The 24316-nt window shown below is 46.8% G+C and overlaps 1 protein-coding gene across 1 annotated transcript in view; it reads left to right on the top strand.

Annotated features, from left to right (window-relative positions):
• Window positions 1–5548: 5548 nt before the first annotated feature.
• The window catches only part of LOC117526837 (protein tweety homolog 3-like), a 59600-nt gene continuing 40832 nt past the window's right edge, over window positions 5549–24316 (top strand). The window contains exons 1-2 of the mRNA XM_034188913.1: window positions 5549–5773; window positions 17744–17914. Coding sequence (XP_034044804.1) covers window positions 17789–17914 — 126 coding nt within the window. The 5' untranslated portion in view covers window positions 5549–5773; window positions 17744–17788. The remainder of the gene's footprint in view (window positions 5774–17743; window positions 17915–24316) is intronic.

The following is a 24316-nucleotide window of genomic DNA, read 5'->3' as shown; positions in this document are numbered from 1 at the left end:
AAAAAGGGCTTTTCACTGTTAAAATCAAATATCAGCTAAATCCGCAATATGGATCAGATGCGGATCAAACATAGTCTGTTCATTGAGAGAGCCGATTTGCACCTCACGTTCAAATATGAGCGTGATTGGGGCACATTTGATTAAGATATAATATAAAATATATGTGACCGTAGGACTTTTGTGGCCGGGATGGCGGTGGAATCGAACCCCGGACTGCTCGAACTAAAGACCAGAACTCTGCCAGGTCAGCCAAAGGGGAATTCCTCGTTAGCCAAGCTAGCGGGAACATCTTTTCAATGCGACTTCATCCATCCATCCATCCATCCATTTTCTTCCGCTTTATCCGGAGTCGGGTCGCGGGGGCAGCAGCTCAAGCAAAGCCACCCAGACCTCCCGATCCACACACACCTCCCCCAGCTCCTCCGGGAGAACCCCAAGGCGTTCCCAAGCCAGCCGAGAGATGTAATCCTTCCAGCGTGTCCTGGGTCTTCCTCGGGGCCTCCTCCCAATGGGACGTGCCCGGAACACCTCTCCAGCGAGGCGTCCAGGGGGCATCCGGAAAAGATGCCTCAACTGACTCCTTTCGACGTGGAGGAGCAGCGGCTCGACTCCAAGCTCCTCCCGAGTGACCGAGCTCCTCACCCTATCTCTAAGGGAGCGCCCAGCCACCCTGCGGAGGAAACTCATCTCGGCCGCTTGTACCCGCGATCTCGTTCTTTCAGTCATGAGCCAAATCTCATGACCATAGGTGAGGATCGGAACGTAGATCGATTGGTAAATCGAGAGCTCTGCCCCCCTACTCAGCTCTCTCTTCACCACGACGGTCCGTTACAGAGCCCGCATCACTGCAGACGCTGCACCGATCCGTCTATCGATCTCACGCTCCATCCGTCCCTCACTCGTGAACAAGACCCCAAGATACTTAAACTCCTCCACTTGAGGCAAGGACACTTCACCGACCTGAAGAGGGCAAAGCACCTTTTTCTGGTCGAGAACCATGGCCTCGGATTTGGAGGTGCTGATTCTCATCCCGGACGCCTCACACTGGGCTGCAAACCGCCCCAGTGCACGCTGAAGGTCCTGATTTGACGAAGCCAACAGAACCACATCGTCCGCAAACAGCAGAGACAAGATTCTGTGGTTCCCAAACCAGACCCCCTCTGCACCCTGGCTGCGCCTAGAAATTCTGTCCATAAAAATAATGAACAGAACCGGTGACAAAGGGCAGCCCTGGCGGAGGCCAACGTGCACTGGAAACAGGTTTGACTTACTACCGGCAATGCGAACCAAGCTCCTGCTGCGGTCGTACAGGGACTGGATAGCCCTTAACAAAGGACCCCGGACCCCATACTCCCGGAGCACTCCCCATAGGGTGCCCCGAGGGACACGGTCGAACGCCTTCTCCAGATCCACAAAACACATGTGGACTGGTTGGGCGAACTCCCATGAACCCTCGAGCACCCGATGGAGCATGTAGAGCTGGTCCAGTGTGCTGCGACCAGGACGAAAACCACACTGCTCCTCCTGAATCTGAGGTTCGACCATCGGTCAAATTCTCCTCTCCAGTACTCTGGAATAGACCTTACCGGGGAGGCTGAGGAGTGTGATCCCCCTATAGTTGGAACACACCCTCTGGTCCCCCTTCTTAAACAGAGGGACCACCACCCCGGTCTGCCAATCCAGAGGCACTGTCCCAGATCGCCACGCGATGTTGCAGAGGCGTGTCAGCCAAGACAGTCCCACAACATCCAGAGACTTAAGGTACTCAGGACGGACTTCATCCACCCCAGGAGCCTTACCACCGAGGAGCTTTCTAACCACCTCGGTGACTTCTGCCTGGGTAATGGATGAGTCCGCCTCTGGGTCCCCAGTCTCTGCCTCTTCTTCGGAAGACGTGACGATGGGATTGAGGAGATCCTCGAAGTACTCCTTCCACCGCCCAACAACATCCCCAGTCAGGGTCAACAGCTCCCCACCTGCACCATAAACAGTGCCGGTGGAGAGCTGCTCCCGCCTCCTGAGGCGTCGGACGGTTTGCCAGAATCTCTTCGAGGCCGACCGATAGTCCTCCTCCATAGCCTCCCCGAACTCCTCCCACACCCGAGTTTTTGCCTCTGCGACCGCACAGGCTGCGGCACGCTTGGCCTGCCGGTACCTGTCAGCTGCCTCTGGGGTCCCACCTACCAACAAAGATAAGTAGGACTCCTTCTTCAGCTTGACGGCATCCCTTACTTCCGGTGTCCACCACCGGGTTCGGGGATTGCCACCGCGACAGGCACCACAGACCTTGCGACCACAGCTACGAGCGGCCGCATCAACAATGGAGGTGGAGAACATGGTCCACTCGGACTCCATGTCTCCAACCTCCCCCAGGATCTGGGAGAAGCTCTCTCGGAGGTGGGAGTTGAAGACCTCCCTGACAGAGGGTTCCGCCAGTCGTTCCCAGCAGACCCTCACGATACGTTTGGGCCTGCCAGGTCTGACCAGCTTCCTCCCCTCCCAGCGGATCCAACTCACCACCAGGTGGTGATCGGTCGACAGCTCTGCCCCTCTCTTTACTCGAGTGTCCGAGACACGTGGCCGAAGTGGCCACAGTGCGGACTTCATCAAGCTACATATACATTAAATTGGGTTTTCAATGTTAAATGGCTACAAAATCTTTAATCAAATCCGGATTAAACTTTTTCAGTTGATAAAGGACACCATCCTACATAATACCGTCAAATATGAGAGGAATTTGATCTTGTTTGACAGAGTTATGAATTTTTGAAAATTCCTTCAATGTTAAACATGATGATTTTTCTAATTTTCCAAGGTTTTTCCTGACTTTGACCTTTGACCTATGACCTTGAAAATTGAATCAGTTCTTGCCTATCAGGATATGAATCTTCAGTAAAAACTTCATAACCCTATATGAAAAAGTGTGGGCTCCAAGCTGTTCACAAACAGACAAACAAACAAACGGTGAAAACATAACCTCCACCCAACTTCGTTGGCCAAGGTAACAAAGACATACTGGCTTCTGTGGCTGTGACTGGAGAAATTTTGCGTGCATAGTGCGACTTTTGTCTCTCGCATCACCAGAATGTCCCAGAAGCCACAGTCAAGCCTATATTTGAAATGTTTTTGTTTGTAAATCTTTCTCTGTTCCTCTCCACCATGAGGCTGTATAATTGGTGATGCAGCTGACAAAAGATGCACTATGGGCAGTTTCTCCAATCACAGTCACTAAAGCAAACAACTCCTTCAGAGTTAATATGGGTGGCTTGGTGGCTTTCCTCACTTGTCTCCTTCTTGCACAGTCAGTCTCTTTTGAGAACTGCCACCTCCAGACAGATATGTCAAACGGTGCCATATTGTTTGTATTTCTTAATGGTTGGTATAAATTAAGCCGAGACATATTGGGTGACTTGGAAATGTTCATGTATCCATCTCATGACTTGTCTCAAGAAACCTGGCTGTAAAAGTGATCATTTGTGTCATCAGCAATCCTTATATTTAGTTTGTCCAATTACTTATGGGCTCTGAAAATGGAGTGACCTGTGTATAAAAATGGCTGTAATGAAGATGTTTTTGTTAAACCCCTTGAATTAAAGCTGAAAGTCGACACTACAAGAACATCGTGATTGTTTAAATTCAGCTCCGCTGTGGTTGTATAAAAATTCAAAAGTACAACCTGCGTCACTGTCCAGATACTCATGGACCTGACTGTCCGTGCTTTGACCTATGTCACGGGGATTTTCTCCAAAAGTGTGGCAGACTGCGTTCTCATGAAGATTCCAGGTTCCATGAGACAAGAAGCTTGTCTTTATCCTGAGCTGTTATTTTTGTGTTCTGTCTTGTTTATTCCATTATTTTTAACCAAAGTGCCTCCTGCATGAAAAATCACACTCAACTGAGTAATTCTATTCATATATTTCTGAACGTAGTCAGCCATGTCAGTGCACTATTGCAACAAACTGTGAATAAATTATAATTTGTCTTCATAAATAAACTCAGCCGGTATGTTGGAACGCACGTCTAATGTTGATGTTTTGCTCTGTAGGAATCGCACAACGGCTGGTCATCTCATGACAATGTATCGTTTCCACATGCCTCTGCATGTCGCTGTGACGATCCTTTACCTGTTCATTTCTATGGAAGTCTCCATGATGTCTATGTGCAGAACTCCCCCTTCCAGGTTTTTCTTTTTTTTTTTAGCCTGAAATTTGTCTCAAGTGTGTTGAACAAACTGATCTTTTAGCGGTTAGCGCTCCTGCCTCACAGCAAGAAGGTCGTGGGATCACTTCCCACCTGTGGCCTTTCTGTGTAGAGTTTGCATGTTCTCCCCGTGTTTGTGTGGGTTCCCTCTGGGTGTTCCGGCTTCCTCCCAAATCCAGATATGCTGATTAGACGATTAACCTTTAAATTGAGTGAATGTGCTTGTGTGTCTATATGTGGCCCTGCTGTGAACCTTAATCGGAGTAAGTGGGTTTAGAAAATGAAAGATGTATTTTGTAAAAGCAAGAAATAAATACTTCAAAATCTAAAAACACTATGCAACCACATCACACCTCACAAGTGATTTACAAGACATCATATGGAGTAAAAGGAAGACAGGACGGGAAGGAGAGGAACAGTAGTAACCAGTAAACCAGTATGTCTGGTATTTATATTTGCAAATTATTTTTTACTTTCACTTTTGATACTCTGTGTGCTTCTTACCCAGTGTGCTGCTATACAATGCTGCTGGAACTCAATTTCCCTGAGTGAGTCTTCCCAAAGGATTAATAAAGTTCTGTCTAATCTAATGTTGCGTGCACACCACAGGAACGCCTTTCAAGCGACAAAGCAAACTGTTTGTCGCCATCATTTGTAGATAATTCGACAGCATAATTGTCTCTGTTGCGTTCCATGTACATATGTACAGAGTCTGATGATGACAAACTACAATTAGCCTCTCATGGCTGCTGTGGTTCCCCTAAAAAATGCATTTCTTGGCATTGAACACTAGATGGCGTAGTGTGTATATTACAGGCAATCGGTCAAGCGCCTGCATGCTCAATTGTGCCCAGAGAAATGTGCTACATTGCCAAATTGTAGCTGACATTCCTTTGTAATGCACCAAAAAAAAAAAAAAACCTTGCAATTATTATTCCATTATTCAAACCATTCCAACCCTGCTAACTGCACTACAAAATTCCTGAATTATTTGACTAGCAAATCTAAACAAACGCGGACTTCTAGTTTCGGTCATGCAAGTACTAGCGCATCTTTAACGCCAGGGGGCGACATCTGCGCATTTGCGCTGACGCTTGCGGAGCTGCCGCAAAGCCGCCTCCTCCTCCTCCTCCTCGAGTGCCACTCTGCCTCCTCCTCCACCTCCTGCTGCTGCTCCTGATCCTCCTCCGTCCTCCAGAGCTTTTGAAACACCATGTTTCTTTAACGCCATCGCCGCAACGCCGACTGCGTTGAATCTGAGGTCATCGAGCGCAAACAGCAACGAAACGACGATTTAATTTTTTTTATTTTTATTTATTTTATTTTTTTTAATAAAACTGACTGCGGATAAACGACTTTTTCTTCCAGCCGGTGTCCCTGCTCGGTGCAATGTGAGCGGACCGCACCGTGACTATTTGTCCGTTATCTTCAATGTGGTTGAGACCGCAGCGCACGTCGGTGCGGCAGCGCGCGCGGCTGCTGCGTTCACCGGATCCGGGAAGACAATAGATGAAAAATACACGCCGGCCTAGACTCACAAACACCCCACAGAAGCAGTCTGCGGCTTGACCAGGTGGGTTGACACGGTGGTTGTGGCTGAAATCTGAGCTCGGGGCTTCGACACGAAGCGGATTCTTGCCTCGTCTCCGTCCGCCTCGTTGCCTTGACGACTCCGTGAGACTGCGGTACTTCTCACGGACAAAGCAGGATAAAAACCTAACTAATCCGTGTTCACACAGCTAAAAACTGTGTGCAAGATTAAATCATTGATTCGCAAAACGATACGGCATATTTGACGCGTTTTTTTATGGGATATTTAGTGTCAATACTGTCGTTCTGTACGACTTTCGGCCATTTCACCAGTTTGCTATTGTCTCATCTGAGGTACGCTGTTGTCACGCGTTGTGCATACGTTTAAGTCATTTCTTATAAAACTATCATAATTATGTTATTTGAAAGCTAAACTTAAAATTAATTTTTGGGGTCCAATTTTGATGTCCATGGTTATCACGACCAGGAGCGTAGCCAGAAGGGTTCCCATTCGGTGCCTCAGCCCCCCAGCCAGTCTGAAAAAAAAAAAATAATTATTTTGTAATTTAATTAATTTATTTTCTTTTAAAAAAAATTAACTTCCAAAAGAAAACAGCACTCACAAAGCAAAAAAAAAAAAAAAAAACAACAACAAAAGAAATTGCATAAATTCAACAGCATTTAGTTGCATCAAAAATGTCTCACAAATTGAGAAAATGCTTGCGTAACACAGAGAACACAACTGCAACTTGGAGCACATGTAATGATTTAATTTGATAACTAAGCTTCTCAACACAATGGAACTCGTAACAACAAACAGTGGTTTCTGCCCAGAGGATTTTAACTGACCGCTCAGTGCATTACGTTGCTCTGCTCTTTAACTCCACGTGGTTGGTCGAGCTGAGTAAGTTTATTTACTTTATTCATGATTTTACATTTATGCTAGCTTTAAACTTCTTTTGGTGTTGTGAATACTTTCATTGCATTGTTAGTGCTTATGTTTTGATTGTTATGAAATTGGATTGTTACATGTGCTCTGTGTTGTATTTATATCCTTTATGCAGTTCTCAATTTGCAACACTACCTGTTGCTGAATTGATGCAGGTGTTTTATTGTTGTTGTTGTTTTATTTCTAAATGTTTTTGGTATTTGCTAACATTGTCTTAATTTGAAAGTATTTTGTCCCCTATTGGCCACAATAGTGCAGCAGATAAGAGAATATTTAGAGCGGAATCCTGCAAATGGTGATAAAAGCATCAAATTGGCAGAAATAGTTCTCAGACAATCTTCTGTTGAAAAAAAACTGATTGGCCACTTGAATTTTCAGTTAGCTTTCAGGTAGAGGTTAATTGAACAAGGAGTCAAAATTAAAAGATGCTCCAATCATATTGAAACCTATGCCACATTATTTGCCTGATCATAAAGATTTCAAAAAGGTATGGTTTGGACAGTCTGTAACTGACTTCTATGAAGTTATGGGATTAAAAACGGTTGTGTGGGCCGCCAGAAGAGGATGTACTGCTGGCCCACCACCAAAGGGCGCCCTGCCTGAAGTACGGGCTTCAGGCATGAGAGGGCGCTGCTGCCACGGACACAGCCGGGAGTGACAGCTGTCACTCATTAATTCCTGACAGCTGTCACACATTCTTCATCATCGCACTCCATAAAGACCAGACGTCATCTCCACCTCGTTGCCGAGATATCGTACTTCCTTGGAGGTAATATCCTCAGCCGTTTCTTTTGCAATATATCTGTATATTGTGAGTGTTTGCAGGAGTACCGGTTCCTTTTTCTGTGGAAGCTGAGTGAGTGCAGGACGGCACTCTTTTCCTCTGAGGAATCACTGCGGTACTCTACTGAATATTGAGTGAGAGGTGGAGGTGGCATTCCCACCGTTGTTGTTACTGGGTGTACACACACCCACACTTGACTGTCTTTGTTCTTGCCAGCAGTACCAGATCCGACAGTCGGGGACGGTGATCACCTGGGAATTCGGGACTTGGCGGCTCCAGTATTCACCAGGTTCTGTGGCAGCGGAAATCGTGTGGTTCCGGCTCTTCTCAGGACAGACGTCTTCTATCCTCCAGCCTGCCCACACGTCACCTTTGTGATTTGACTGTAATTATATTCTGAGATTGTCTGCATTTCGTTGTGCACGTTTCACAACATTAAATTGTTACTTTTTGGCTCATCTATTGGCCGTTCATTTGCGCCCCCTGTTGTGGGTCCGTGTCACTACACTTTCACAACAGGATATCTCGGCCAGCGTCATGGACTCCGAGGGGCGTCACCCGGCTGTTGAACGACCAATGGGAGAGCAGGGAGCGCAGGCGTCTGCAGGAGACGTGATTGGTGAACTGCAGCACATTCTCACCGCCTTTACGGCTCGGTTGGATCAAATGACCGAGCAAAACATCCTCCTGAACCACAGGGTGGAGACTCTCTCCGCACAGATGGCGGCGAGCGCTCAGGGCGCTGCTGCAGCTCGTCCTCCTGCCGACCCTGTGCAGGATATAAACGTTCCAGTGGTGGTTCAACAACCCCTCCCACCATCCCCTGAAGCATACATAAGCCCTCCTGAGCCGTACGGAGGTTGTGTGGAGACGTGCGCGGACTTTCTCATGCAGTGTTCACTCGTCTTCGCACAACGTCCCGTCATGTACGTGTCAGATGCTAGTAAAATAGCTTATGTGATTGCTCTGCTTCGGGGTAAAGCACGCGCCTGGGCTACGGCGCTCTGGGAACAGAACTCACGGTTGTTATCAGCATACACTGGGTTTGTGGGGGAGTTCAGAACAGTGTTTGATCACCCTAACAGAGGAGAGACCGCTTCAACCGTGCTGCTGTCAATGAGACAGGGACGCGAGAGCGCAGCCGCTTATGCAGTCAACTTCCGCATCGCGGCTGCGAGGTCCGGCTGGAATAACGTTGCGCTCCGCGCCGCCTTCATAAACGGACTGTCGTTGGTCCTGAAGGAGCAGCTGGTAGCTAAGGAGGAACCGCGGGATTTAGATGGGGCTTATCGATCTCGTTATACGGTTAGACAATCGGTTGGAGGAGCGCCGTCGGGAGCGAGGCGAAGGACGTGACCGGATACGCGCCGCCCCTCTCCCTTCCGGGTTCGAAAAGGGGCCGCCCTCCCCATGCTCCACAGCCGCAGCGCTCTGTGGGGCAACAGCTCCTCCTGCTGACGTTGTTAGGGAAACGCACAGGGCCAAAATGAGGAGGCTGATCCGTGGAGAGTGTTTTCTCTGCAGCTCAACTGAGCACACACAGAAAAACTGCCCCAAACGGCCACAACAACAACCGCCCTGAGAGACTGGGCTAAGGGGGGGTCAAAACATTCACGTGAGACACACACAGATTGCCACACGACTCCCAGTTACAATCCTGAGCGGGGATTTAACCCTTCAAGCCCCAGCACTGGTAGACACGGGGTCAGAAGGGAATCTGCTAGACAGCAGATGGGCAAGGGAGGTAGGGCTCCCTCTGGTGGCGCTTCCTTCACCAGTGCAGGTGCGGGCACTAGATGGCACCCTCCTCCCTTTAATCACACACAAGACACAACCAGTAACTCTGGTGGTGTCTGGAAACCATCGGGGGGAGATTGAGTTTTTTGTAACTCCTACCTCCCGCGTGATTTTGGGCTTCCCATGGATGTTGAAGCACAATCCCCGGATTGATTGGCCATCTGGGGTGGTGGTTCAGTGGAGCGAAACCTGCCATCGGGTGTGTTTAGGATCCTCAGTTCCTCCCGGTTTACAGGCTAAGGAGGAGGTCAAAGTCCCTCCCAATCTGACGGCAGTGCCGGTTGAGTACCACGATCTTGCTGACGTCTTCAGCAAGGATCTGGCACTCACCCTTCCCCCGCACCGTCCGTACGATTGTGCCATTGATTTGGTTCCAGGCGCTGAGTTTCCGTCCAGCAGGCTGTACAACCTCTCACGACCTGAGCGCGAATCAATGGAGACCTACATCCGGGACTCATTAGCTGCCGGGCTGATCCGGAACTCCACCTCCCCGATGGGGGCAGGTTTCTTTTTTGTGGGCAAGAAAGACGGCGGACTCCGTCCATGCATTGATTTCAGGGGGCTGAATGAGATTACGGTTCGCAACCGATACCTGTTGCCATTGTTGGATTCCGTGTTCACCCCCCTGCATGGAGCCAAAATCTTTACTAAGCTGGATCTTAGAAATGCGTATCACCTGGTTCGGATCCGGAAGGGAGACGAATGGAAGACGGCATTTAACACCCCGTTAGGTCACTTTGAGTACCTGGTCATGCCGTTCGGCCTCACCAACGCCCCCGCGACGTTCCAAGCCTTGGTTAACGACGTCTTGCGGGACTTCCTGCACCGATTCGTCTTCGTATATCTGGACGATATTCTCATCTTTTCTCCGGATCCTGAGACCCATGTCCAGCATGTACATCAGGTCCTGCAGCGGTTATTAGAGAACCGAATGTTTGTGAAGGGCGAGAAGTGCAAGTTTCACCGCACGTCTTTGTCCTTCCTGGGGTTTATCATTTCCTCTAACTCCGTCGCCCCTGATCCGGCCAAGGTTGCGGCGGTGAGAGATTGGCCCCAACCAACAAGCCGTAGGAAGCTGCAACAGTTCCTCGGCTTCGCTAATTTCTATAGGAGGTTCATTAAGGGCTACAGTCAGGTAGTTAGCCCCCTGACAGCCCTGACCTCTCCAAAAGTCCCCTTCACCTGGTCGGATCGGTGCGAAGCCGCGTTCAAGGAGTTGAAACGACGGTTCTCTACTGCGCCAGTTTTGGTGCAGCCCGACCCTAGCCGCCAGTTCGTGGTTGAAGTGGACGCCTCTGACTCAGGGATAGGAGCCGTGCTATCCCAGAGCGGAGAGACCGATAAGGTTCTTCACCCGTGTGCCTACTTTTCTCGCAGGTTGACCCCAGCTGAACGGAACTATGACGTCGGCAATCGAGAACTCCTTGCAGTGAAAGAGGCTCTTGAGGAGTGGAGACACCTGTTGGAGGGAGCGTCTGTGCCATTCACGGTTTTCACTGACCATCAGAACCTGGAGTATATCAGGACCGCCAAGCGGCTGAACCCCAGGCAAGCCCGCTGGTCACTGTTCTTCGGACGTTTTGACTTCCGGATCACCTATCGCCCCGGGACCAAGAACCAGAGATCGGATGCCTTGTCCCGGGTACACGAAGACGAAGTCAAAACGGTGCTGTCGGATCCACCGGTGCCCATCATCCCGGAGTCCACTATCGTGGCCACCCTCACCTGGGACGTGGAGAAGACCGTCCGGGAGGCCCTGGCACGGAGCCCGGACCCCGGAACCGGTCCGAAGAACCGTTTGTACGTCCCACCAGAGGCCAGAGCTGCAGTCTTGGACTTCTGTCACGGTTCCAAGCTCTCCTGTCATCCAGGGGTGCGAAGGACCGTGGCAGTTGTCCGGCAGCGCTTCTGGTGGGCGTCTATGGAGGCCGACATCCGGGAGTACATCCAGGCCTGCACCACCTGTGCCAGGGGCAAGGCTGACCACAAGAGGTCCCAAGGGCTTCTCCAGCCACTTCCTGTGCCTCATCGCCCCTGGTCCCATATCGGCCTGGATTTCGTCACGGGCCTCCCGCCATCCCAGGGCAACACCACCATCTTCACGATAGTGGACCGATTCTCCAAGGCGGCCCACTTCGTGGCCCTCCCGAAGCTCCCAACAGCCCAGGAGACAGCAGACCTCCTGGTCCACCACGTCGTCCGTCTGCATGGGATACCCACCAACATCGTCTCTGATCGTGGTCCCCAGTTCTCCTCACACGTCTGGAGGAGCTTCTGCCGGGAACTGGGGGCCACTGTGAGCCTCTCATCCGGGTATCACCCGCAGACCAATGGACAGGCAGAACGGGCCAATCAGGAGTTGGAGCAAGCCCTGCGCTGCGTAACATCCGCACACCCGACGGCCTGGAGTGAACATCTGGCCTGGATCGAGTATGCGCATAACAGCCAGGTGTCCTCTGCCACCGGCCTCTCCCCGTTTGAGGTGTGTTTGGGGTATCAGCCCCCATTGTTTCCCGTGGTGGAGGGAGAGGTCGGTGTGCCCTCGGTCCAGGCCCACCTGCGGAAGTGCCGTCGGGTGTGGCGTTCCGCCCGTTCTGCCTTGTTGAAGGCCCGGACGAGGGCGAAGACCCATGCGGACCGCCGGCGATCCCCGGCCCCTGCTTACCAGCCCGGGCAGGAGGTGTGGCTGTCCACGAAGGACATCCCCTTCCAAGTGGACTCCCCCAAGTTGATGGACCATTACATTGGACCTTTCAAGATCCTCAAAATCCTCAGTCCTGCCGCAGTGAAGCTCCGGCTCCCAGCTTCACTGCGGATCCACCCGGTTTTTCATGTGTCCAGACTCAAGCCTCACCACACCTCACCCCTCTGTGCTCCCGGTCTGGCGCCGCCTCCTGCCCGGATCATTGACGGGGAGCCGGCTTGGACGGTACGCCGGCTCCTGGACGTCCATCGAATGGGCCGGGGGTTCCAGTATTTGGTGGACTGGGAGGGGTATGGACCCGAAGAACGCTCCTGGGTGAAGAGGAGCTTCATCCTGGACCCGGCCCTCCTGGCCGATTTCTACCGGCGGCACCCGGACAAGCCTGGTCGGGCGCCAGGAGGCGCCCGTTGAGGGGGGGGTCCTGTTGTGTGGGCCGTCAGAAGAGGATGTACTGCTGGCCCACCACCAAAGGGCGCCCTGCCTGAAGTGCGGGCTTCAGGCACGAGAGGGTGCTGCCGCCACGGATACAGCCGGGAGTGACAGCTGTCACTCATTAATTCCTGACAGCTGTCACACATTCTTCATCATCGCACTCCATAAAGACCAGACGTCATCTCCACCTCGTTGCCGAGATATCGTACTTCCTTGGAGGTAATATCCTCAGCCGTTTCTTTTGCAATATATCTGTATATTGTGAGTGTTTGCAGGAGTACCGGTTCCTTTTTCTGTGGAAGCTGAGTGAGTGCAGGACGGCACTCTTTTCCTCTGAGGAATCACTGCGGTACTCTACTGAATATTGAGTGAGAGGTGGAGGTGGCATTCCCACCGTTGTTGTTACTGGGTGTACACACACCCACACTTGACTGTCTTTGTTCTCGCCAGCAGTACCAGATCCGACAGTCGGGGGCGGTGATCACCTGGGAATTCGGGACTTGGCGGCTCCAGTATTCACCAGGTTCTGTGGCAGCGGAAATCGTGTGGTTCCGGCTCTTCTCAGGACAGACGTCTTCTATCCTCGAGCCTGCCCACACGTCACCTTTGTGATTTGACTGTAATTATATTCTGAGATTGTCTGCATTTCGTTGTGCACGTTTCACAACATTAAATTGTTACTTTTTGGCTCATCTATTGGCCGTTCATTTGCGCCCCCTGTTGTGGGTCCTTGTCACTACACTTTCACAACAAAAAACAGCAAGAATGGTGACAAAGGTCAGTGTCGGTTTGTACAGGGGTCAAAAGTTAAAGTTGCTCCAATTTTGGTAAAAAGTGATGCAAATTACCAGTTGAATTAACACGGTTTTAAAAAGGAATAGTTTGGACCATGTATCATCCTTACTTATCGCGTTACAGGATAACATATGTCACATGTCATAGAATCCAATAGACGTAGACCTTGTTTGACCTTTACTTTGGAGACCAAGCATTCAGCGCTGTCAAAACTATTCCATTTATTAATACTATTAGCTCAACCAATAATTTGCATCACTTTTTACTAAAATTGGAGCAACTTTAACTTTTGACCCCTGTACAAAATGACACTTTGCGTTTTTATCCCGTAACTCCATAGAATTCAGTCACAGATAGTCCAAACTATACCTTTTTGGAATCTTTATGATCAGACAAATAATGTAGAATATTTTTCAATATGATTGGAGCATCTTTTAATTTTGACCTCTGTGTAATACTTCAATTGACCCCTACCTGACCACCGATTGAAAAGTCAAGTGGCCAATCGTTTTTTTCAAAAGAGGCGTGTCTAAGGAGTATTTCTGCCGAATTTGATGCTTTTATCACCATTTGCATGATTGTTTCAGTTATCTGCTGCACTACAATACTTTACACACCAGAACAGCAGCAAACATATTTATGACACATTTATGACATTCAGAGATCATTATTACAAGTTACAAATAATAAATATCTAGATGTAAACTAAATTAAGATAGTTGAAGGTTCAGCAATATATAATGTAATTACTTGGGATAGAGGAGAATGATATGAGTGAAGAAGGTTCACACAATAAGTTCTACGGTTTGTGGAGGCCTTGGGAGGGCCCGACACCCCGGGGGCTTTATTGTAAAGCACATTAAGATAATCTACAAATTGCTTTGTACAGCATTTTCAGTTTTGTTATTGCTGGAAAATGCCAGAATATGCATATTTTAATGCTTCCTCATTAAAAACATTTCAGCAAAAATTAAGGGTTTCTCAAACCCCCGTTGTAGGTCAACTTTGGGCTGGACTGTGAATGTAATAAATTCATAGGGGTGTCGGAAAAAATCAATTCACGTCCAAATCGCGATTCTTATTTATTACGATTCTGAATCGATCCAAAATGTCCAAGAATCTGTTTTTAAAAAGCATTTTTTTAAACATTTTCTGGCTTACTCGCTGCGTGTACTGTTTGTCAGGCAACGGCTTCCGTACTACAGCGTCCCCGCGAGGGGAGGGTGGTCCGGCGTGCTTCAAACACTAGTGAGCTACAGAGTTCAGTAGCTGTAGCTTAGCATGGCGGACGAAGAGCTAATTCAGCCAGCTGAAGGCAAATGTTTGGGCGCATTTTGGATTTTATTATTTGCTGCGTAAGAAGGAGCTTGACATGACTTACGCAGTGTGTAAAATCTGCAAAATGAAAATCAAGTACTTCGGAAACACTTCAAATCCACAAGCCCACATGCTACGTCATCACCCGCAGCTAAAAGAGGGGAGCAGCGGTCTCTGCCGACTACTGACCAGTGCTTCGCTAAACTGCCAGCCAACTCCAAATGAGCAAAGCAGATAAGTAAATTTACATCTAGAATAATTTGATTAACCTTGTAAAGCTGCATTTTCTTAAACATAAACATTTTTAAGTACTATAACTATTTCTCAGAGCTCTTTGAATCGAAAATCGATTCTGAATCGAATCGTCACCCCAAGAATCGGAATCGAATTGAATCGTGAGTTGTTGAACGATTCACTTCCCTATAAATTCAGGAAGTCAAATTTCAGTAATTTCTGTAAGCCTTTTTAGGGACAAAAAACACATTTATTGATGAATGAATGGACTTTGGCCCAGTAGTGCATGTCATAACATATTGTGAAAGCAGTGGTAGGCACAGTTCCACTAATCTGCTAACCACTAATTATCAAAGCTAATGTTTTCATTATTGGATTAGATTTTCAGATAACTTTGAAAACCGTCAGCGGACCAATTAGCGGCCGATAAATTTAGATCCAATAATTTTTAGACTGCTAACATATTTTTGCAGGCATAGTGAATAAAGCTTAACAGTTAAAAACATTTGTGAAGTCTGAAATCAAAGATTTTAGTACCTACCTGTTAAATGTTTTGTAGCACACAGCTCTATCCTCTGCAGGCAGAAGAGAGCTGGTTACAGGAGAGAAAGGAAGAGAGAGGGGAAAAAGGATAATTTCTCTTTACACCATACTGACTCGCTGGCATATCATGCAAGTCATCAACATGCATACAGTTTTAACTTACAGTTAAAATTTTAACCAAACTAATTGCAGACAAGTTATTTAAATTAATGTCATGTCTGGCGTTTTATAAAGTGAAAATATCAGCTATATGTTTTAATTTTGAAGTAATGCACTAACTTTGAAGGTTTTAGTGTTTGGACACACATGCTGCAGTGTTCCAGAGTAATATATACAAGATGTTCTGTAATTCTGTAATATGCTGCTGCTTAATACAGACAAAGTCCGAAAGGCTACTAGATTACTGCAGACTTCAGAGAAAAATGATAATGTCTTTAAAATCTTAAAAATTCTTAATAATCCTGTCTGAGTCCCTCAAATAACTTGCTAAGTCAGCTCTATAGCCTGTGGAAGTTCCCACTATGGCAGACCTGCACCTGATACCAGTTGATTATGGGCAAAATATGGATGTGAAATGAAAGACGACCTCCAAGGTTGAAAATGTGTTCTCATATACCTTGTCTTCAAGCTACAAAAAGACACATACTTTGTTTTGTTTGTGGTAAGAAACATGTAATTAAAACTGGTTTGGAATCCAATGAAGGCACCTGAAGACGAAGAAGAAGAAGGAGGAAGGGAAAACTAAAGGCAGGAAAGAACATACATACTGTAATAATAAAAATATATTATGAATAAAGTGACATGTCACAAGACTTAATTTTTTCAGTGTGTGCATGTAATTAAACCTCAGTCATCTGATTGCGGCCCCTCCCCTTAGAAAATCTCTGCTACACCCCTGTATCATCAATAATTTATCATATTGGCCTCATAATTTAGTCTTTAGTAATTTATGTGAGGCGTATGATTGCCATTCCACAGTTAAGGTAAGGTTGTTGCATTATTGCAAGTGTTTCATATTCAACTTTTAGGATGAGATCATTGCTTCAGACATGTGATGTGTTCGGAGTACTGAAATTGAGCCTCTAGTGCGATAATCAGCAGTAGTTGTGGAACGCTAAAGGAATTAGCAATGTCCTGAGCTGATTGCAGTGATCAAAGCATTTTGTGATTAATCGGTATAGCATATATTAAACTGGAATCACATGGCTCAAACTGTGTTCTCTCCTACTCTGCTTCAGAAGCTCAGTCCAGTTAGCATGGAACGTAGCTGCAACATTGCTAGGAGGCTGTAATCTGGTTGCTCCAGAAGTAACATTGTGCCAATGTTGCTAACACGTGGACACAACATTAATTCTGGAGCAATCGGATTGCAACTTCCCAGCAGTGTTGCAGTCACATTCTGTGCTAACTGAGAGTGCAGATGTAGATTTCTCTACCACCATTCTATCAGTGCTAACAGCTGCTTTATCAACAGTGCTGTGGTGCACATTTTTAAAGCATGTTTATGCTCTGCTTCACTTCAAATACACACCAAATCTCTTTCTGACGTATGGTACTTGTGATATGATTCTTACTAGCCAATCTGGTTGAACTTTTCACATGAATACACAAGTTTTTCTTGTCATCTTATCTATTTTTCTCTTAACATACAGGCCTGTAGCTATAGGGATGAGGGGTTGTAATTACCCCTTCCCCCTGGTCTACTTTTGAAGACACAGTTTAAAGACAAGTTGCTAATAATACTAATGCTAATAATAATAATAATAACTACTACTACTTACTACTACAATGCTACACTAAGTGGAGTTGATCCATATAAATTTTCTTCTTATTTCTTTGCTTTATTTTGTAGTTGTAAAACCAACTAAATTAAAACATTAAGGAGCACCTTGGATTGAAGCTAGTTTTTTGTTTTTAACTGGATTGACTTTAATGTGTTTTTTAATGTATATTTCATGTTCTATTTGCAAAAAATAGAATGAAATAAAGCTAAATAATTTGTAGAAAAACAGAGCATCATCAGATGTGCTGATGTTGCGTCTTGCTCCACTTTGTGAGTTTTGGCCAATAATTCATCTGACCTAAAGGTACCTAAGAGCGTTGCTCTTACCATGCAACTGTTTAAGTATGTGTAAATATGACCTCACTGTTTTTAATTATTGCTTTCAGTGTGGCGCAAACAGGAAACGGCACTGCCGTAATTAAATCTAACGCCATTACAAAGCCATGCTTAACATCCTACTTTTAGTTCCAGTGTAAGGACAGCTGGTCGTTTAGTAGCATGGGTGAACAGTTGTGTTTCCCACAATTAACAACACACAGCTGATATATTATAGTGCTGTAGTCCACAGTGTGAAACTGGTGCATACGACGGCGTCTCAGCAGGACTGGCAGTAGAGATTGTCTCATACTGACCGCTGCATTATGTGGCATTCATTTTCACATATTTGCTTTACAGTGAGCGTGTGAGGAATCGGCTCAGGCAGACAAGTAGCTGCTCAGGATGGTGGCCGTAGTGAACTACTCTCCACCTTGGTGGGTGAATCTGCTCCATCGGCTGCCTCACTTCAACATCGAGTTCCAGCTGGTGAGCAGTGACTTTCGACCGGAGGATACTGAATATCAAGAGGTAAGACGAGCACGGCAGGATAATAACCTCCCACAGAATTCAACCTCCCCTTCATTACTCAGCGTCGCCTAGTCTTCCCACGTTGTGCCACCTGCCCACTTTGTAATTTCACAGTAGAGTGGAGACTGAGGACGGACTGCAAATTGAAAAGTTGTGGCTCCTTCCTTGCAGTGCTGTTCTGACTGGATGTCTGTGTGAAGTAGGGAAGTCCCAATCAGGACTTGTCCCCCTTGATCCAAGTCGACTGTGTCCTTAAATATTGAGTATCCGCTAGTACAGAGTTTATCCTTAAGTATATGTTCAAATCACTGCACAGCTATTGTAGAATGTATGTTTCACAGTTGAATAATTGCAGTAAGGCACAGAACACAGTAATCTTTAATGGTTTCTTAGACTTTTTATCTTTACTTTGAGGTTTACCTTCATCATAATGTTCAGTTGTTCATACAGATAACTCCTGGAAAGTTGTTGCTTCTTCAAGAGCCATAGCTATTTATTTTGTGACAATGCGATCCTTGAACAATATTGTACATTCACTACTGGGAATACTTGTGCATTTACACAGCAGAGTCACTTAATTACATGAAATGTATTTGTACTCTCCACTGGAAAAAAAAAATAAGATAGCACAGAGAGCTACTTGAGTAGGCCACAGAAGCTAGCTAGCTAGCACAGCCGCGAGCCAATAATTGATTAATTAACTGAGAGAGTTTATATCTATTATCCAATTCTATATACTGTGTATACTAATCTAAGCAACAGGTTGGTCGTCCTTGACAGTGTTCCACAGCAACCTATACTCAAGGTTCTTGAAATGGAGCAATATTTACCATATTACGCACTGAGTGCGGAAGGTTCCCAGTTGAAACACCACCCCCCGGCCCCGCCATAAAACTTGTGCCAAACAAACATGCAGATCCTGCTTGGCAACACCATAAGCTAGCAGAGAAGGCCTGCAGTGTGTAGCTCCCACTGTTTGCTGCCAGGAAAGGTTTACTGACCTTGAATTCACAGATGATGCTGTGATCTTTGTGGAATCAGTGGATGTCCTGATTGCAGCAATTGAGAAACTGAGTGAGGAATTGGAGTGACTGGGTTTGTGATTGTCCTGGATCAAGACTACGATCTCGGGTTTCGGTAGCTTCAAGGACTTGGCCATATCAAGTGTGTCTGTATGCAGTGAAAGCATTGAACTTGTAGAGACATTCACTTGCCTTGGCTGTGACATTCATGTTTCTGGTTCATTGGCATTTGACATCAGGAGACATCTGGGAAGAGCTTATAGCGTTATGAGGTCATTGGACAGGTGTTTGATGATGCCAGTCTCTTTGCAGGACTAATGAAGTTCAAGTCTTTATGGTCCTGGTACTTCCTGTCTTCGTGTATGGTTGTGAGACTTGGATGCTAACCAGTGACCTATGACAATGACTACAATTAGATGTCTTTGGTATGGTCTTTTTGATGGACCCTTGGTACTGCTAGAATGAGTTTGTGTCAGACGAGCCACTGATGAGGAATATCACTTGCGTTGTGAGGGAGCGGTGTGTTTCTCTGTGCATGATCCCGCACGCATGTGCCTCAGTGATTGGACTGCAGGAGCTGGAGAAGTCCAAGGGGGATGCGCATGATTCACATGGCTACAGCAGGTAGATGGTTGCCTTCGAGAGGTGGAGATGAGCCTGTTGTCTACTTGGGTGGTTGCCATAGAGAAACCAAGGCAGTACTGTGGTTAGTGGATGCTGTAATGCGTGATACCAGTGCATGCTGAGAGACCTGACCTGACCTGACCTGCATGACATACATGACTGACAGAGACACGGACAAGCATGAGCATCAAAATTTCAGCTTGTGTGTACTGAGGTGGAGAAATGTGCAACAAGCTGTTTACGATAGATGTTGCATTCAGAGTGAATAAGGGATTGTAAATGCTGAGGCCCAAATACACTGTGCAGTGATCCCAGACTGTCCTGATATGGAACGTCATTGATAGAACGTGCCACAAACGCCTCACCTGCTCCTTCACTGTTCAAAATTATGTGCATAAAGTTTGAAAAGCGGTTGTAATCTGATGAAGTTCCGGGTGTGCAACATTCCCTCACAGAGCATCCTTATCTCACAGAGCGGCTTTGGCCCACTTTTGCTGCATTTGATTTTGAATTTTCAAACAAGGTGACATCCGGGTCTCAGCAGCAGAAAACTCCTCATCTCGTCCTCCCAGAAACTTCAAGACAAAGGCTTTAGAAACCCGCAGCCACCACGTAGTTTGCTGACATGCACAAAAGAGAGGAGGAAGGGTGAGTGAGTTCAGGAGCCGAGCGTGGGAAGGCACCCACGTCCACGAACGGAAAGGGGGGTGGAGGGGGAGGGGAGAGATGAGAACGGGGGGGGGGGGGGGGGGGGGGGGGGGGGGGGGGGTGATGGAGGAGTGAGAAAGATTAAAAAAAGAGGAGGCCAGAGGAAATGAGAGACCAAGCGAGACGGGTGGATGAGCCATGGGAGGTGCTTCTCGGCTGCCAAATAGCCACTTCCTGCGAGCTATTCACTCTTTCTCTAAGAGTCTTTGTGCGTGTGTGTGTGACCACTGGAATGTTAAGGACCCCTTTTCAGACTGAGTACATCCTGACATATTTTAGCAGAGGCGACCGTTTCTGTGTCGCTGAGCATTCTGCACCGTGGTCACGTTTGTTTGTGCGCACTGAACATACTCGTACATACATGTCAGATACAGCACGCTCGCTTTCTGCATCAGTGTGTTTGTAGCGCTCGATGTGGTTTTGCGGTGGCGAGGTCACAGACGCACCTCAGGGGGTCGTCTGAGATAGAGAGAATGTGAGCAAGTACAGAGGCTCCATTCAGGGCGAAATCATTCATTCCGCTGAGACCGGTGGAGGGAGAGGGACGGATAGAGAGAACAAGAAGAAGACAGACGTTGAATTGGGGGACGGAGGGAGACCAAGTGGGCGGGGCGGGGCTGTCATCTGTTGTGAAAGAAGGCCCTCTTTCTTTCTTTGCGCTCTTTCACACATCTTTAGATTGGCTCAGTGTATCTGTCTCAAAGGCTTTCATCCATCCACTCGTCCAGCTGAGAAACACACACACACACACACACACACACACACACACACACACACACACACACACACACACACACACACACACACACACACACACACACGGGGTGACACAAGTACCCGTTTGTCCCCCTATCTCTCACACACACACACACACACACACACACACACACACACACACACACACACACACACACACACACACACACACACACACACACACACACACACACACGGGGTGACACAAGTACCCGTTTGTCCCCCTATCTCTCTCTCACACACACACACACACACACACACACACACACACACACACACACACACACACACACACGGGGTGACACAAGTACCCGTTTGTCCCCCTATCTCTCTCACACACACACACACACACAAGAGGTGACACAAGTGCCCGGTTGTCCCCCTATCACTCACAAACACACACGCACTTATAATAGCGGTGGATTCTTCTGTTTCTGATGTGATTTGGCACAAGTTCATGTGTATTGTGGTCTGAAGCTGTGTCAGACTTTGTTTTCGCTTACTTCTCTCTGTGGTTACCTCCACCATGGAGGTTACGTTTATTTGCACATCTGTTTATTTGTTTGTTGTACTGCACTTACTCTAATGGAACCAGTTGTCACAAAACACGGTGAAAAGGTTGATCTGGGCCTGAAATGGAAAACGTTCATTTCAGAGGGTGGATCCAATTAGAAGTCTACATTACAGAATTCGTTCTGAAAGCAAATAATGAACGTTTTGTTTCATATCGCAGCCATGCGGAAAAGCAGCAAAATGTTGCAGATATTACAAAACCTGGTGAAAGGATTTTTTGTGACCTGAAATACAGAGCGTTTGATTTGGAAGTCGCTCTTTCTAAAGTGACAGAACCAGGAATTTTAAGACTTTTTTTAAACACCGTGAAATAGACCATTGTATTTCCAGGATTTTTTCCCCTTTAAACTCGTTCAAAAAAAGGTGTATATTCTTAATTCCTAATAGTGATTGCTTCACGATGACTTTGACTTGAATGCAGATGCTGACTCTACATCTTTCTGCAAGAAATTTCCTTTTTTCCCTGAAACGCTGAAATAAGAGCTCTTAATGCTTAGATTTCTGCAAGACATCAGAATAATGTGTGTTTGTGTGTGTGCGTGTCTGTGTGTTTGCGTGCATGTGCTTTTTGCCTGTTTGTAATATAGTAGAATCGCAGTCAGCTTCCAGCCAAAGTTAAACAGCTGCAGAACATTACATGGCAGTCATGTGACCTTTAATAACACATTCCCAGCTGTGGAAAGTAAGTCTGTAATTTGCATTGTGGAGTTTGCACAGTGGAAGACGTTATTAAGTAGCTGAATTTTATATTTAGTTATCGACAGTTTTGTGAAGTCACCTGAGAAAACTGAGAGGATCCTGATGAAATTTGTCGTTTCATTCAACAATATGTTATAACGGGGATTTGGAGTATGTTGTTTATTGTAGGCATAGCTTAACTCATAGAAATCTGATGACTTATGATGTATCTGAACTGTGCATGTATGGTCTTCCTGCAGGGAACCATCAGCTAATAACCTTATAGTAAGCGTGCAGAATGAGCCAGTCATCTCAAACACCTTCTCCACTTACTTTCAGGTCTGGATTTGACCTATTCTGCTACAATCTGGACTCTAACCATAATAATAACAATTTTAAATAATTTCCTTTACTGTCATTGTACATTCATACAACAAAATTTGTCCTCTGCATTTAACCATCCTAATTAGTTACACACCATCCAACCACAAGGAGCATTGGGCAGCCACAGTCCGGTGTCGCCGACTGAACGGTCCCCCTTAAAATCAGTCTCCCCTGATGACGCGGTTCACAGATTAATACCTCGTTTCTGCTTCAAACTTCACACCAGTCATCATCTGTCTCAGCGACAGATATCTGAAGCTTTTGTACAACGATCATTACCACATAAATTCAGCATTTTTTCATCATAAAAGGCAGCGGAAGTGATCAGAGCGCCGCGGCTAAACGAGCTGCTAGCTGATGCGTTCACTCCGCGTCAGTCATTTCAAAGCGTCACGGAATTTCGAGTTTCTGCTTAAAAGTGCCTCGTTTCTGCTTAAAACTGGTATTAGAATGATTTAAGAGGTTTTACCTTTATCATCTGATGGTTAATAATCCCATTAATCCATTTGATTGCTTTGGGTGAAGAGACTCTTGTCTCACACGTGCTGTTGTGGTCCGAAATGACACATGCGCGGATGCAAAAGGCGGACTGATTGTTAGGGGGGGGGACTGTTCGGTCTGCAACACCGGCACCTGGATACCAGCTCCAGATATAGAGAGTCTGCCTTCGTCAGGAGCAGACCCTAAACAAGGATTGATTGTGGGAGGAAACCGGTGTCGCAGACTGATCGGTGCCCCCTACAGATCGGTCCCTTTGCCTTCACTGTGCATGTGTAATTTTAGAGTGTTAGCAGCGATTAACAGATTATCGCCTCGTTTCTGCTTAAAACTGACTTTAGAATGATTTAAGAGGTTTTACTTTGTCATCTGATGGTCAATAATCACATTTTCCCCTTTGATCGGTTTGGGTGTAGAGAGTCAGACTCAGAGGGTCAGACTCAGACGCTCTGCTGTCACGCTGTGATCACCCCCTTGTCTTTTATTATGAAATTATGCTGAATTTTTGTGGAAATAATTGTTGTACAAAAGCTGCAGAGATCTGTCACTGAGATAGATGATGACTGAAGTACAGTTTTAAGTAGAAACAAGGCGATTATCGGTGAATCGATGCTGGCGCTCAGAAATGACGCATGCGCAGTGAAGGCAGGAGGACTGACCGATTTTTAGGGGGTGGGGCAGGTGGGGGGGGGGTCAGTCTTTGACACTGGAGTGCATTTTAAATGCAAAAATAAATTACCACAGCATGTTTCACACCACGAGTTACAAAGGAGACTGAAAGGAGGCAGAAATGTACTTGCTGGAAAACACTGTAAAATTCAGTCAAAAACAAGTAGTGTGCCCCTTACGGTGGTGAAATAAACTCACCCAGTGTTTATGTAACTTTATTTCCAACTGATATGGTTAAAAAATTGAAGCTGTGCAAGAGAGAGACAAAGAGAGAGTCTGGGTCAGAACAGTATTTGCGCTGCCCGTGTTTTGGTTGCACTTTGATCCAGTCGTACAGCTGAATCTGCCTGAATCAACTCGAGGTCAGCCGGAGCCAGAGGCTAGAGGGTCAGACGGCACAGTAACACACATGCAGAGCGCGCACAAGGTCAAGTCAGCGGCGTGGAACTGATTCATGTTGTCAGCTCAGGCGCGCACGTGCACAGGCCTG

The sequence above is a fragment of the Thalassophryne amazonica genome, chromosome 15, assembly GCF_902500255.1.
Source record: "Thalassophryne amazonica chromosome 15, fThaAma1.1, whole genome shotgun sequence".
In the NCBI taxonomy this organism is placed as follows: domain Eukaryota; kingdom Metazoa; phylum Chordata; class Actinopteri; order Batrachoidiformes; family Batrachoididae; genus Thalassophryne; species Thalassophryne amazonica.
This window is presented reverse-complemented; position numbering and strand designations above follow the sequence as displayed.